The following is a 17,430-nucleotide window of genomic DNA, read 5'->3' as shown; positions in this document are numbered from 1 at the left end:
ATTTTGAAGCTCCAACCTTGCACTACTTTTTGTACCATTTTGGTGCATGAATAGTGTTATCAAAATCAAATGTGCAACACTATTCATTGCACCATTACTATTCATTAATAATTTATTATTTTTTTTTATTATATAACATTTTTAATTTAACATATTATAAATTTTAATTTTTACATTTAGATTCCTAATATACCTATTCATCTACACCATTACTATTCATTAATATTTTATTATTTTTTAATTATATAACACTTTTAATTTAACATATTATAAATTTTAATTTATAATTTTAGATTCCTAATATACCTAATTATTTTTTATGTAATATCTTATAATATTAATTTTACATCTTAATTATGGAGTGTAAGTTTTATAAATTAATTTTCGTATATATTATTTTATATAAAATTGTAAGTTAATTTTATTATAAGTTATAATTGTATTAAAAAATATAACCATCACAAAAATGAAAAGTGCAAATATAAAATATAATATGTTGTTAATAAATAACACAATGTTCAATAACATAATAATTTCGAATATATAACACAATTATAACATAATGTTCAATAACAACACAATGATCAATACATTAAAATTGAAAATACATTAAACAACATAATAATTTAGAAAATTATAACAATAATTTAGTACTCTGGTAGGTCGTTTCCAGATCCATCAATATCATTAAAATATTGAGTGTATGGGGCAGAGGATTGTTGTGGTTGTGGCTGTTGAAATTGTTGACTTCTTTTATCCATTATTCGTTTTTGTTCTTGTCGAATAAATTCACGAATATTTGGATCACCAATAGAATCTAAATTCGACAATAAAATTTTATTTTCTTCTTTAAATTCTTTTAGTTTCAATGCATTAGTAGAGCATTTATGAGAGCAACGTACTAATCATGGAAGTTGAATATTTATGTAGAAATTAAAATAAATTCTACCTTAATGTAATAGTATTTATTTAATTATATTTTATCAATGATTTCACTTTTATTTGAATTATCCATTAATATGTATAACGTATAATATTTGCTTATAATTTATATTATTTAAAATTTTATGGTATAAAATAATTTTATATTAAATGATTATATAATAAAAGATTATGAATTACATGAGATGGATATGTAAAAAAGAAAAAAAAAAAAAGGATTTTTTTATGAAATTAAAAATAAAATTTAAGTAAAAGAAAATAATATAATATAAAAGAGAGAGAGAAGAATATAAAAAGAATATTCTTTTTTTATGCAAAAAATGGTGCAATTGGTTAGAGTTAATTTGCACCATTTTGATGTAAAAAATGGTGCAATGGATTGGAGATGCCTAAAAGAGCAAAATTCCTTACGGAGAAACAAAAAGCTATACAAAACTCTACAAATAACCACAATTCTTCCTAACAAAGTTTTAAAAGTTCTAACCAATTCTTTGTAGAGTTCGCATTTATTTCTGTGTGTCTCTCTCTCTCTATATATAATATATATGTGTGTCTCTCTCTCTCTATATAATATATATATATATATAGAACGGTTCTCTCTCTCTCTCTATATATATATAGAAGGGTCACCTGAAAATATTCTCCTAAAATGGCCAAGTAATTTTGTCAACTCCACAAGCTCCTCCTCCGGCCACCCCAACCCCACCGGCAGCAACCCCACCACCAACAACCACCCCATCACCTCCAGCAACAAGTCCGACCCCACCAGCAACATCAACTCCACCACCGCCGACAGATGGTGGAGGGTCATCATCGGGAATATACATGAAACCTACAAATGCTTTTTTTTTTTACAAATAATCATGGTGTTGGGCCATCTTCCTCGACAAGGGCACCTGCTACTCCACCAGCACAGGTACCAACAAACTCTGTCAAGGCTTTGACATATGGGAAAATCACCTTTATGGTTCTAGCTAAGAAAAACACTACCATTTTGGAAATGCAATAGCCTTTTTGTACATATAGCACTTCTTGCACGAGTATAAAAACAAAAAGAAATACTCTCTCTCAAATTATCTGATTACACAGCCCTTAAGACACATTAATTAGAAGGGCTTTTCTTAAACTATTTTACCCTACATTGATATTTGAACAATCATAACATTATTCATAATTGAAGTGTTTATAGTCTTCAACAACAATAACGCGAAATGGGAAAAATATACTCCCTCCGTCCCAAAAAAAATATTATCTTCACTTTCTTATTAGCTTGTCCCAAAAAGATTGACATATTTCTATATTTAGAAATAATATAACTTTACGAGATATCTTGTTTGGGACCACACATTTTAAAATTATTTCTTTTATTTCTTAAATTCGTATCAAGTCAAACTAAGACATCTTTTTGAGACGGAGGGAGTAATTAATTTTGTATTGAACTTCTAATTTTAAAACGACAAATAATCTGAGACATATATTTTTAGAAATCACGACAGATAATTTGGGACAAAGAGAATAGTAATATATAAAGCCAGAGAGGGAAAGAGATAGAGATCGTACAACAGGGTTGCGTTCATTGAGAAGAGAAGGGTTCTCATTAAGCAACTTTTTGAATGCAACAACATCACCAGATTGTGCTAATCCATGAATTGTTATGTTTCTTGATGATCTTGACCGTTGATCTCGTATCCTCTGCATATTCTTTTCTATTTCTATTTTTCCTCTCTCAGATATGGAGAGGTAAAGGGAATAACAGAATTTTATAGTGTCGGTGGAATGAAAATTGAAAAATGGTTTTAAGTTCTCTCAGGGGAAGTGAAATGAAAATGAATGAAAGGGAATGGAAGATGCTGCATTGCGTACACGAAAACAGCAATCTAGTAAGCCGTGGCCGGTGATTTTTTAATCCTAATTTTATGGCTTTAATAGCTGGATACCATTATGGAAACCTTTTATTTTTTGTCCTTTTATAGGAGTATCTGGCCTTTAATTTTAGGAAAAATTTCAGAAATATATAAGTTATCATTTATCATGGAAAAAAAAGCTCAAAATTTACATTACAAAAAATAATCTAAAATATACAAATATTTATAGACATATACAAACATATACAACAATCACTTATATTAACATATATAAACATATACAGAGGCAAAGAGAGAGAGCCGAAAGAGAAAAGTTTGGGTCATTTTTGTAAGAATTAAAAAAAATGGGTCACTTTTAGTAGCATTATTGTCCCAATTAACATACAGTGTAATTTTCTCAATATTTTATACACTCGGGGTCGTTCAGTAGCTGGTCAGAGTTACACATGTATTAATAATGCAAAGATTAGTTATGATGGAATATATGTATTATTTTATGTAAAGATTATTTATGAGCTTTAGTTATTACTCCTTCCATCCCAAAAAAGATTGTCTTACTTTTCTTATTAGTTTATCCGAAAAAAATTGACACATTTCTATATTTATAAAAAAATTAATTTTATCAGATAATTTACCGCCACCCAAATATCTAAGGCTTATTTTGGACAACACATTTCAAAACTCTTCCTTTATTTCTTGAACTCCGTGTCAAATCAAACCAAGACAATCTTTTTGGAACGAGGGAGTATGTATTAGTTACTCCATCTTTTGTCCTGCACAAAATAATACATTTTCTCATAACTTATACATGTATTAGCTATGCGGCAGGAGCGGACTCACGTTTAACAAAGGCGTGTCAAGCCACATCGCTTCATCGGAAATTTTTTGCTAAACATATATATTAATACTATGCATAAAAGGGTATATTGAAAGAAATGACACCCTTGACACTAAATGGTGCTTGGCTTGTTGGTTGAGCGCCTGATTTTGCTCTTTGGGTTTGGAGGTTTGAACCTCAATCGGAAAAAAATGGTAGAATTTGAAGTATATGGGTTAATAAGTCCACCTAAATTTTGATATGGATTTGTATGTCACTTCTTGGTTTTATAAATTCTGCAGGGCGGATTTGTGCTACATTTCCTATTATTGTTGTTTGGGTTGAGCTGCTGCAAACTTATCAACAACAAACCATCAAGTCTATCACATTCTTGGATTGGGCTAAAATTTCCCAAGGCCCAATGAAAATGGGTTTTCTGTTGGGCCATTTCATTTTCTTTGTTATCTGAATCCCTTATCTGAATGACAGAACTGTGCTAGTTATAGAATGAAGCAGAAACAATTTGAAATCGAAGGTATCTTTCAGTGATTAGGGTCTGAACTGATATTTTTTTTTTTTAGCATTTTTTTTTTTGTTATATGTAAAGTGGTTGTGTAGTTGAACCACACAAGAATATTTTGTCCAGCTACTTATTTTTTTAAAGTGATTGTGTAACACGGTTAATAATTGCCTTGGATAGACAAAGGATCTTATGTAGCGGAGCCTTGGAGCAACGGTGAAGTTGGCTCCGTGTGAACTATAGATCACAGAGTCGAGTTGTTAAAGCAGTGAAATGCTTTGTGCATCAGGTTGCTCTTTTTAGACGAATGATCTTAAGTGAGACCTCGTGTACAACCAACTAAACCTAAATAATTCGAAATAGAACTTCCTCAAATTGTCATACAATTAGTTAAATTATTTTAACAATTAAACTTCGTTACAATATAATTATAAAAATTTAAACTCGTAAACAGTGTATGAAGTGTTTTGTTAATAAGGTAGCTAGTTAAATTATCAAGGAAATAAAAATTATAAGGGGAAGTAGAATTTAATAGTTTTAGCTGAGATTTATACATGTGTTGAGATATTTACTAGATATGTAGATATAATAAGTTGTGAACCTAATATAATGAATTAGGGATTGGGGGAATTGACAGCAACAACTCCTTAAACCTATCGTTATATTTTCTTTTATAAACACTCAAACTACTTTACGTTCTAGTTTAGCACCTGAACAGTTCGTTATAAAACATTTTTATTAAACACTTCTGATTCAAATTTCAGAATTTTTTGCGCATGTTCTCAAGCGCTCATTATGTAGATAAGGTAACCACTTAAAATATGCCGCCTTATACACATTAGCGTCAATAAGCGGCAAAACCTCAAGCATGTTCCAGTTGAATTAGATGTGTATAGTTAAAGGAGGTGACATATTTCACACGGTTAACTTATCTACATAATGGACGGTTAAAAATATGTGCATAATGTTTTTTCTTTTAAATTTAAGCAAAAAATATCTAATATGAACACTTTATTATGTGTTTAAATGTTCAATTAAAATATATTGTAATTCGAGTATCTAAATACTCCTAAAATATATTAACAAATTTAAAGGATTGTCGACTTATTCCTTCCCGCTTAGAGATTCGATAACAAACCAGGAATAGCCACAATCGAAATTTCAAATTATGGATTAGGTCTCCGAGTATAGGCCAATAGCCAATAGGTATTTAGATTATTTTCTAATAAAAGTTCCTATAATCACGCTGTCATTCACATGGTTTCCTCCGACAAAAACTAATGACAAGATTTTGACCAAAACTATGATTGGTGAAAATCTTTCATATCTCCTTTCCCTCATGGATTCATTATGTATTGCCAGACAACTTCATCCTTTTTCCTAAGGTCAATTTTAATAATAATACCATTTATTTCTTTAGAACGAGAATGGATTAACATTTTATGGTCAATTCCGTAACTGTAGGGTTACTAGAAAAAAAATAAAAACGATGAGATGGAGGAAGCAATAGATATTTAAAACTGAGAAATTGAGAATATTCTCTAATTATACTGATGAATATATGCCACATATCTTTACATACGCTCTTATAACTAGATTATAGTTAATTAATACACATTCTCAATTTAATTTATGACTCAACCATGATAAACTACTATAGTTTGATATCTGAATGCGAGTAAAATTTTACCTTGACCTAGCTTTGTGCATGTACGTTTGAATATTATTTTTATGTTACACACTTGATGAAGGGAAAAGAATTTATTGTTCAAAGATGGATGGAGAGTTTGATTTTATGATAAAGTGGGGAGTGTAAACCAAAACTTAATATCTGAGTTAACTTCTTTTCGCCAACTATTAGGTACACTAACTAAATTTTATAAAAAAATTATAAAGAATGGAGGTCAAACATAAGGTGAGGTGTAAAACAGAGTCTTCCGACAAAATTGACCTCAAATACAGCGTTTTGCTAAAAAAAAAAAAATTGTTCTTAATTAATTGAAGTTGGAGCAAAGTTTTTAATTTGTTTCTACCCCGGATTTCAGGTGGGACATGATTTGTTCTTTTGAATTTTTCCTTTTCTTTTATTTATTTTACCTAATGAAATTTACGTTTTCATGATTAATTTATATTTATATTTATATTTATCAGCAGCATCACTAAATTCAACTATTTTTTTTGCCAGTAAAGACGCATTGAGAGGTGTCATTTTCTGTCAATTTGTTGCCATTTTAGCAAGAGAATGACAGGGCAGTTATTATGATAACAAAAATAGAATAACAACTAACACACTAACTCTCCATGTGACTTCAGCCTACCATATGGATCTTCTTAGTACTCGTATATTACGAAGTTAATGCAATTTTGTCATAAAATTATTACAAGGACTTTTGTTGTCGTTTTCTGGAATATAAAATTTCTGTATTTCATATATTATTACATAATAATCATTAATATGATAATATTATTTGTTATATTTGGCTTTTACGTTTGTCAGATCATAGGATTGATCTTAATTTGTAACTCTTTTATAGAATAATTTATATTTTACTTAGGGTCGATACATACTTTATCCCGAGCTCATGGCCAAATCCTCGTTACAAATTTCTTTTTTTACGGGGAAGTTTTTACACATCAATTTTTTCCAGCAGAATCCAATGCCAAAGGCGAGCGGAGCAATGACAACAACGGGAGGGTTTTTCTATTTATACCCAATAAATTCTTCTCCTTTCTTTAATATGAGATATTATCACTTTATTCCCATTCACATTATCCGGCCCAAAAGTCATGGATTCGAATCTCATTCACACACACAAAAAAAAAATAATCTGACAATATACATAAATAGTGTGGCGTTATGCTATATTAGTGTGCTCTAACTAGTTGGGATCGAAGTAAGTTACCATATTTTCTTAGTTTATCAAACCTACGGTTATTAACAGTTATAGTGCTCACCAAAGAGGATCAAAGGCTGCTTTGATGTACGTGGGGCAGCAACTACTAGTAGCGAGGAACAAGACAAGGTTTGAGCATTTTCGTTTGAGTTTTAAGTTGTGTACTGATAGATTATAAGTAAAATATGTTTATAAAAAATAATTTAATTTGATATCATTAATAGTTAGCTATAACAAGTTAAGTTATATTATTGGTGTTATTACACTCTTAGTTTATATATAATTTAAAAATTATTTCTCATTTTAGTAAGGTCTTGGGCCGTTTTATTATAATCCAGGATAAATATTCTGGGATTATTTTATCTCAAGTTTGGTGTAACTTTGGTTTCAAGATTAACAATCATGGGATATTTTTATATCATACTTTACTTAGGATATAACACTCCCGAAATTATTAATTCCGAGATAAAACAACAAATTAACGCTTTTCACTGATTCAAGTGTTTCAGATTGGATTGACAGAAGAGTTTGTAAGGGCAAGTGACTTTTCCAATCTCATAATATTCCCTTCCATTTGGTTCGTATTCATGAAATAATATTATTCCATGCATGCATTATCTTCTTTATTGCAGGCCTATCTAAAATAATAAAAAATACTTCTGGCAACTAGTTGGCATTTGGCAAAGTTCATGCAAATTTGCATTCAACGATATGTTCGTTGCGTTTTTCTTTTTTAAATTCATCAAATATTCACCTACATATTTAGAAGTCAATAAAATTGTTTATTGTTACAAAATATCATTACGTTAACGCACGAAAAAGTCTAATGCCTGCCGTTGAATTAAGAATCGTGCATAACTTAATTATACTTTATTTGATGGTCTTTGACACGGTATCCACTGCGTCGAATAGAATTTTAAATATAAATCGAACATTAATTCCGAGCATACAAAATTTATTTTATAAATTTATTTTATATGTCCTTAAAAGATTTAGTCTCTCACAAGGTATTGAATTATTTTCTTCCAGGATAAAATAAAATTTATCTTTGTTAGAACAGCGGTACTTCAAATTCAACAACTTTGAACGCCAAGACCGAAACAAATCATACAAGACTCTATATTTTAATTAATAATAGATCCAAACAAACCACACAAGACTCTATATTTTAATTAATATTAATAATTCAAAGAAGCGACGATAACGCTGAGGGAGAATTTACTTTCTTTTCAACTTTTTAAGTCAGTGTAAAAGTGTATTTTTTCTTATATAAAACCAACAAATTCTTTTCTTTAGTGCAATGTGGGACAACAGTACAACACCCCTTTATTTCCCATCCTGCACAATCCACATCACAAACCCCAACAGTACAACAACCAGCAAAGACTGATCAGTTAAACATTTTTAGTCAAAAAAAATATATACCGCATATATGTTGAGGAAATAATTTTTGATATCTCAAAAAGAACTGCTAAATTCCTAACATTAGATTTGGGAAAATTATTTGACCATTTAATGGTCTTGAAGAGCTCTCATTATGTGGTATTATTGTCTGTTACAAAACGTTTTCGTTTACCAATTGTAACAGAATGCTCATTAGCCATTACTATCCTTCATTACATTTTTGCAAATACTACATTAGTTTCAGCCATTGAATAGCCATTATGGTTTTTAATATTCTGTAATCATGGGACATTACCATCAGAATATTACCCTCTACCCATTTTGTTGCCTAAGATAAGCGGAAAAGGGCCAAATATACCCATGTACTATTGGATATTGTTTAAATCCACCTTCCGTTATACTTTTTAGCTACTCCTGCCCCTACCGTCTAGTTAACTTTCAAATATACCCCTTGTTTGACGGAGGGGACACGTGAACCCCTCACAACGACTGACCCATGTTTTTTATTTTATACCCATTAAAACGGGTTGACCCACTACCCAAATTAATATCCACCACAAATTAAAACCCCACCCCAAATTAAACCCCACCCACTGATTAAAAGCCCCACCCCGTACACCCACTCGATCTCTCCACCTCCGTAACTTCTTTTTCATCTCTTTTTCTTCATCTAAAAAACGCGACTTGCAAGCATAAAAAGGGTAATTTTCTTCACTAAATTCAATTTCTTTAACTGTGTTGATCAACCTCTTAAAATCTAATATTTAGGGTTAATATAAGTTTGTGAATTTTAACGCTCCACCTACACAGCTGCTCTAGAATCTGCGACTGGTAAGCATAAAAATGGAGGAGGTGTTCACTAAATCCAATTTCTTTAATTGTGTGCCCTCTTAAATTCTAATATTTAGGGTTAATATAAGTTTGTGAATTTTAATGTCTTTCTTCAATTTTAAGGGTTTAGGACATGTCGGAGGGTAGTATTTCGTCTTCTAGGACTTGCCATTGCGGGTTGGCTCCTCGACAGTTCACTTCAAAAACTCCTGCAAATCCCGGAAGGAAATTTCGCAAGTGTGCTAACCGTGATGTAAGTTTTTTTTTTTTTTTTTGGTGGATAGATGTTGAAATGTATTTTTAAACATTAAATAACTTCATTTATTATTGGTAGAAATCATGCGGTTATTGGAAGTGGGATGATGACGATTTTTCCGATGGTGCGGTTATTGCAATTAACCAACTACGGTTAGAATTGGAAGCGGCAAAAGGATCGATCAATGTTTTGAATATGACGTTGGATCAAGTGAAGATCGAAAGGGATGGTTTGAAGGAGAAAGTGGAAGCTTGGGAGGCCATGAAAAACTTTGAAGCTAATAAAGCTATGAAGTTGGAAGAGAAGGTGTTGAAGTTGAAGATGGGTATTATAATGTTATGTGCGTTAATTGTTGGATTTGAATTTGCGGCGATGACAAAATGAAGCTCATTATTGTGTTTGTATTTTAGTTTGAAGGTATATTAATAATGTTTAGTGTGACTAAATTGAAGTATAGTTTTGAATGTGAAATGTGCATCTTGGATAGTGTTGAATGAAACTCATTGTTCGTTAATATCAAGTTACTCATGCATATTAACTTAGACTATTATATTAACTTAGACTATTTTGTTGTGCAATTCGTTTAACTAGTTGAGCTTGTGTAGTTGTATATGGTTGTGTAGTTGTTGGAGTATATTGGGGCATATTGTTGGAGTATATTAGTGCCAAACTGCCCAGAAGTATAGTCCAAATTGGCCAGATTTTTTGCATGCAAACTGGACATTTTTTGCCCAGAAATACAGTCCAAACGGCCCACATTTTCTGTGTGCAAACTGGACATTTTTTGGGGAAAAATATAGTCCACACTGCCCAGATTTTTATGTGCTAACTGGAGATTTTTTGCCCAGAAATTTAAACTTATAGCTGGACAATTTTGAGAAGAAATTAGGCCACTTTTGTGTACTTAAATGCATACTAAGACAGAAAGTCTACAATAGTAATAATGCACAATAATTGATAAAAAACAAAGGCAATTTAACTACTAAAACACCTTAAATAGATAGATTAATCAAACCAAACGATACATCATTTCTTAAATAGAAAAAGGCACAAGTAGACCTATTCTATGTCTATGATTTCCTCCTTCATATGAACAATGAAGGTTAGGCGATCCTCAAAATGACAGACTACATCACAGACTTGAAAATGCAATTCATTTCCTTCCTTCAAAACCTTTAGCATCGACAAAGGCTTTCCATCCTTTATTGAGGCGCGCTTTTGATTTGTATTTCATAAGAATGCCCCATGGTCAAATATAACAGTAGCTTCCTTGTCATATTTCAGAAGAATATCCATAATGTTAGTAGGAAGTATCTACACAAATACATGTTATTAGATCCAAATAAAAAACAATTGAAAACAAAAACTAAATTTGACATTAAATTTTAACACTTACGAAATCATCGTGTTCAATGGATGATTTTGTCAATTTCTTCTCAAAGAAACTAATTGTATAATCTTGAACCTTTGGCATCTTGTTTGTGATATGATTTCGTTAGTGAAGGAAGTTTGTTTGTGATGGAATGAATGGGAAGAATATGGGGTCTTATAGAGGCTTTCAACCATCCTCAGCATTAAACTAGTCAACAATTCAACCACAAAACTCTATGCGTTCAACTACACCATTCAACTATTCAACCACACAATTCAATGCATTCAACAATTCGAGTACCATAACTATTCAAAGACCATTTGTTGCATTCAATAAAAACTGCCCAAATTATGGCATTAAATCTGCCCAAAATGCAAATTCTCGAGTTATACAAAGGCAGTTATACTAATAAAACACATTCACTATATTAACCAAACCAAACCATAATGGTACTAACGAAGTTCAACATTCACACACCTAGTTAGACAATGTCAACAATTAAGACATGTACACAAACTTAAGAGTTTTGGATGCTATGTTGTAACTGCCAAAAACTTACACAACCAAAGTCACAACATGGCATCCAAAATCATAGCCAAAAGAACATTAAACTACACAAAATGTTCTACCATCCAAAATCAAAATAACAACAAAGTAACACCAAACTAAAGGATGGATATTCCTTTCCCTATTTTGCTCTTAACAGTCATCGCTTTGCTTCTGCAATTCCCTTCCATGTGAGCTTTGATGGTGAGTAAGGAAGATGTGGGTTCACTAACAACAAAGAAGAGACTTGAACAACGAAAAGGATGGATATGTTTGGATAATCAAAGTCTGGAAAATCATTGAGCACAAAGTGTTGACTAGACTGGGACACTTGAGGTGCAAATGATTGAACTTATTTTTGGGTCTGCATGACTTCATCTTCACTATTTTCATCAAGTATAGTTCTCTTTCTCTTTCTTTGAAATTTACTTTTTTGATAGATCGCCCCAACTCCAAACTGTTGTTGGCTTTAGATGGTCTTTTGAGAACTTTACTTAGTTTTCCTTGCTTTTACTGGCTAAAAGAAGAAGTAATTGTAGTCAGAATCTGAAAAATGTAAATTAAATGTAGTTAGATTTGGAAAATGTAAATTAAATGTACTTAAAAGTAAAGATTACCTTTTTGCATCCCTTTGCATGGTGGCCAGGTTCTCCACAAGTCCCACGAGTCAAAATCGTTCCTTTCCTGGACAAACTCCACTTACCTTACCTCTTAGTAGCCTCATTTTTTTTGCCTAATTCTCTTGATTCTAGGCCTGCCTGCTAAAGTCACCATATCAGGTGGATCCATTGCATCATTTGGACAGTTGTCCGTAATTTCTTACCGAGGCTGATAAGTATCTTGTGGTGATAAGTCAGCAGGTATGCTTCTTTTGTGTACCACCAGTGTATCTCCATTTCAGGGTCTTTCTTCAAATACTGCATTGCCTTTATTGCATGAGGACATGGGATCCCAAAGATGTCCCACATCCTCTGAAGTGCATCTTCTCATCTCCAACTTCACAATGTGCTTGTCTTGGCCCTCTGAAACTTCAAAACCATCATCATCATTTGCTTCCACCAAACAAACTTGAGCAATTTGGAGGAAGGCATAATACAGTTCTAAGTAGTTATGACTGTACTCTTGTCTTTATGAACTCACTCTCTCTTCATGTTTTCTTAAATGATTCATTACCTTCACCCTTATAGTTTCAAGCATCTTAATTATTGGCTTGTCTCTAGCGTCCAAAATCCATTTGTTGAAGGACTCAGTGATATTGTTTATCACTGATAAATTCTTGCAAACAGTGTCAAAATAGGCCCTACACCAACTTTGGGAAGGATACTTCAACAATGACTTAACAACAACTTCACTCAACTGCCCCATACACTTTAATTGGTCTTTAAACTCTTCTGGATAAGTTGACCATGAAGCCCACCAAAACAGCTTCTTTATCTGCAAGGATCTTCCATTCTTTGCCCAATTTGCTTCAATATGTTTGGCACAATACCTTCTCTTTGCTTCTGAAAGCACATTTTTAATGGCGTCAATTAATCCCTGCATTAGAATATGTACAGAATTGAAGTCAACTAATTACAGAAATTAACTGCAGAATTCAAGTCAACAAACTGTAGAATAACAGTGCATAGATAAGTAAAATGATTACCTAGTTAAGTCAACTAATCAACTTACTTAGTATACTAACTGCAGAATAACGGTGCATAAACAAGTATGATTACCTAAGCTAAGTAGAATAAGTACAGAATTTAAGACAACTAAAAACAACTAAGGACATAATTACCTAAGCTAAGTCAACTAATCAACTCACTTATCTAAGTTAAGTAGAATAAGTACAGAATTTAAGACAACTAAAAACAACTAAGGACAAAATTAATACAATGTAAAGACAACAAAATTACCTAAGCTAAGTCAACTAATCACCTCACTTATCTAAGTTAAGAAGAATAAGTACAAAATTTAAGACAAATAAAAACAACTAAGGACAGAATTAATACAATGTAAAGGCAACAGAATTACCTAGGCTAAGTTAACTAATCAACTCACTTATCTAAGTTAAGTAGAATAAGTACAAAATTTAAGACAAGGACCTAACTAAAAAGAACTAAGGACAGAATTAATACATTGTAAAGACAATAAAGGTACCTTTTGCATGTTTGAGATAAATGTAACTCTTTCTCCCATATTCATCTCCAATGAAGCCTTCAGATGCTCCATAAACCAGGTCCAACTCCTCTTTGTTTCTTTATCAACAAGCGCTTCTTGCTAGAGGATAAAAATGGAGTCGGTTGTCTTGCCCAAGAAACCATAACAATTGGCCTTTTGCTTTCCCTTTCAAGAAAGTGCCATCAAGTCCAATAAATGGCCTTAAACCATCTTTGTATCCCATCTTTAGGGCCTGGAAACAAATGTACATTCTAAGGAATTTTCTTTTGCCTTGAAGTAGTGCCTCCTTGGATAAGTTAATAACCACATCAGATCCAGGATTACTATCCCTCAAAGCTTTGGCATAACCCTCCAACTTGTTGTAATCATCATTGAAACTGCCTTCCAGCTTCTCCAAGATCATTCTCTTTGCCCTTTTACACTTACCATGAGTAGCATCAAGGTTAAAGGCAGCTTACAAATCAGCCCCCATCTCTCTCACTTTGTACTTAGGATCATCTTACAACTTCCTCTTGAAGTCGTGTGCAATGGTTAAATAATCAACCGTACCATTCTTAAACTTATCATTACAATCATGTTTTGTGTTTAATGTCTTCACTCTACTGCCCTCCCTGCCTTTGTCCTTGGATATTATATAAATAAATTGGCAACCCTCTTCACACCTATATCTCAACCTATTGTTGTCACTCTTTAAAAGCACCAACTCCTTCTTATTAACCATTGCATACATGCTCAACAAATTCCTAGCTTCATCTATATCTTTGAAAGACATACCACTATGTATCTCTTTATACTCAATAAGGTGTTCAGTAACTTCTTGTTTTCTTTGTGCCAGAAAGCAACCTATCTGTTCAGAGTCATAGTCCGAATCCTCAGGATCAATTTCATCATCATCCTCCCTTCATTTTCAATACTACTACCATCACTAACAACTGAAGCTACAGCTGCATAAGTCTAGGTATGGTGGACAATAGAAGGACGAACAATAAGCTCACATTAAATACGCATAAACATAAATATTGATAACACTAAACTTATCACTAATAAGACACAACAGGGTCCTAATTCCAACATCATTTTCAATCTCATAATATTTTCCAGATGGACCGGCAATAATTAGTTGTTGAACCCCTACAAACCCTAATTGTTGAATATATTCATCAACTAAATCTTTAAAGCACAAAAGGTCTGAGTCATACCCTCTCCAAAGATGAACTTCCTTAATTGAGTAGAGAGCATAGGGCTTAGTTATCCATTCAGCACCATAATTGAAAACCAGGTCCAAATGAACCATCTTTAATCTACAAAAATGGTACAGAAATTAAATGAGCCATAAAGTTACAAAACAAACATAAATTAGACAAACAGTGCATAAAGTCATATTAAACTCATATGTTATAAATAGCATACATTGGGGCCACTAAACATATAACAAAACAAAAAAAAAAAAAAACGTACCACAATAAGGGCCCCTACTTAATAAAGAATGCATAAAGTTAACATATTTAACTCTCAATCACCATATTTCAATGTAAAATCAGTCACATGGGGGACCAAATTCAACAATAAAAAGGCAACTTAAGACATGTAATTCGGGTATAGGAAGACCTAAACCACCACAACTTCAAACCCACACATAACACCAAAATAGAAAACCTAAACCACCAAACACTCCTACTTTCAGTCTTATGGTCCCTCCCAAACCCCACAATAACTAAAAAAAACAAAATAGATCCAAAAAAGGAGAGGACCAGGCATTAAAGACCACATGCATGACAATACAACTATAAGTACACAAAAACAACAACTATAATCCAAAAATACTACCAGAAAAGGTAAGAATTCAAGTCAGTGCAAAAAAGTACAAACCCTAGAAAGCAAAATTAGATTAAAACATAAAACGAACTTACTAAAAAGCTAAAATCAGTTAACACAACAATCTTTACTAAAGAAAATTACCTTTTCCCACTTCAATTGCAACACAAATCTGACCCTTAACTTTCTAAAATGAGAGTGTACGAGTATAGGGTTTGTACGAGTGGGTGGGGCTTATAATCGAGTGGGTGGCGTTTATTTGGGGTGGAGTTTTAATTTATGGTGGGTATTAATTTGGGTGGTGTGTCAACCCGTTTTAACGGGTATAAAATAAAAAACATGGGTCAGCCGTTGTGAGGCCTCCACGTGTCCCCTCCGTCAAACAAGGGGTATATTTGAAAGTTACCCAGGCAGTAGGGGCATGAGTAGCTAAAAAGTATAACGGAGGGTGGATTTAAACAATATTCAATAGTACAGGGGTATATTTGGCCCTTTTCCGAAAGATAAGAGACAAATTCATCTATTGTTCTTTTCTTGTGCTGGGTTTTTTATAAGATAAATCTTTATTAGATTTTGGCTCCTAGTTCACTAGAAGAGCTTGTTGAATCCTGGGGATACACCAACATCGGGTGAAATATCCTTAAGAACAGTGTCTTAATTGAGCCTCAAGCTTTGAAGAATTTGCTATAGTGTTCGGAATCAAGTATTTTCCGTAAAATTTTCAACAATATACAGGTCAAATATTATATTTTGTACATATAAATTAAATCTTAACATTCAATATTGAGTTGTCACCTGATTAGTCCTAAGTGAACGTTGAGAGAAGGAGAGAGAAAGTGTGTTCATTTCAAGATTGGGAAGCAGGTGGCATTGGAAAAAGTATTTTTCGAGAATGTTATATGTGCTAATAATGCGTGAAGAGTAAAAACTTACTCGCATGCTATTTTTACACTAAATCAACAGATTCATTATGTGTGTGTGTGTATATATACACACACACACTCACATCATTCAATTACTTAATTATGATTAGTTGAAATGATTTGATTTGAACATTGACCCAAAAGAAAGGTACAATATGATTACCGCGTGTGTAGTGTGACCCTCACATGGCCATGGGGATTGCCACAACATTGTTAAGATAGTAACTTACTCGTATTCAATATTTATATCTAATTAATTAAAGAATATGTGACATGTATTTTTTTATACACTTATATCACTTAACAATAACTAATTAATACATATTTTACTACACATCACGTAATCATGATTAATTAATATTATACGCGTAGAATCGTGCCACACTCTCTAAAAAGGAACTAGACAACCATTTATATCAATCAAAATCTACTTCTATCGCATTTTGAATTCGGCTTCCAGATCCGTGTAACCTATTGTAATGACTAATCTTTCGTTCCGAAAATAATAATCAAGACAAGAAAAAATAGCGACAAGAGAGTAATATTTGATTTCAAGAATTTGTGCGGGGGTTACAATCTTTATGAAATCTTAAACAAAAAGATGTAATCCTCGATTCTTCTCCTCGACAATACGGCCGTCAATCAGGGCTTTGCTTGTTCTTGAATGGACAGATCACTTGTTGTCGATATTTCACTACGAATGCGGCCGAGTTTTTAATCACAAACGTAGAGGTATGGAAACTTGCGGCTGTACTTGGAGCGAAGACTTTAGTATGCGGAAGACTTACCGAGAGCTTCTCTATGTATTTTTCTTCCTCCCTTTTGGCTTTGTGAAGACCCTATTTATAGTTGCAGGGGAGAGCTAGGGTTTGTATATGATTGGTTGAACCATGTCATTTGAACACTTGGCGACATTTGATTGGTTCTTATCGACTTGACACGCTCACGTCACTTATGCACGTGGCATGATTTTATTGGTCCTTGACTTGACTTGGCGCGCACGTCATTTGACATGTGGCATGGACCTTGGGCTAATAGAGTGGGCTCGTAAATGTGAAGTCAGAGCAAGATAGACTAGCCCC

At 32.6% G+C, this 17,430-nt stretch overlaps 2 protein-coding genes across 5 annotated transcripts in view; one reads left to right on the top strand and one right to left on the bottom strand.

Moving 5' to 3' along the window:
- The window catches only part of LOC132031013 (protein CfxQ homolog), a 32,369-nt gene extending 29,537 nt beyond the window's left edge, over positions 1–2,832 (bottom strand). Inside the window, exon 1 of one of the 2 annotated variants that reach the window (XM_059420848.1) lies at positions 2,503–2,832. In XM_059420848.1, coding sequence (XP_059276831.1) covers positions 2,503–2,640 — 138 coding nt within the window. In that variant the 5' untranslated portion in view covers positions 2,641–2,832. The remainder of the gene's footprint in view (positions 1–2,502) is intronic. The other variant, XM_059420847.1, reaches the window with a different exon arrangement.
- A 4,203-nt stretch (positions 2,833–7,035) lies between these two features.
- On the top strand, positions 7,036–10,065 carry LOC132029261 (uncharacterized). 3 transcript variants are annotated; one of them, XM_059418575.1, is made up of 3 exons: positions 7,036–7,167; positions 9,397–9,526; positions 9,608–10,065. In XM_059418575.1, the coding sequence occupies exons 2-3, from the start codon at positions 9,407–9,409 to the stop codon at positions 9,911–9,913; spliced, it is 426 nt and encodes a 141-aa protein (XP_059274558.1). In that variant the 5' UTR covers positions 7,036–7,167; positions 9,397–9,406; the 3' UTR covers positions 9,914–10,065. The 3 variants fall into 3 exon arrangements, with proteins under 3 accessions (XP_059274558.1, XP_059274559.1, XP_059274560.1); XM_059418576.1 differs by lacking the exon at positions 7,036–7,167 and adding an exon at positions 8,856–9,143; XM_059418577.1 differs by lacking the exon at positions 7,036–7,167 and adding an exon at positions 9,153–9,273.
- The last annotated feature ends 7,365 nt before the right edge of the window (positions 10,066–17,430 follow it).

This window comes from Lycium ferocissimum, chromosome 9 (genome assembly GCF_029784015.1).
Source record: "Lycium ferocissimum isolate CSIRO_LF1 chromosome 9, AGI_CSIRO_Lferr_CH_V1, whole genome shotgun sequence".
NCBI classification, from domain to species: Eukaryota; Viridiplantae; Streptophyta; class Magnoliopsida; order Solanales; family Solanaceae; genus Lycium; species Lycium ferocissimum.
This window is presented reverse-complemented; position numbering and strand designations above follow the sequence as displayed.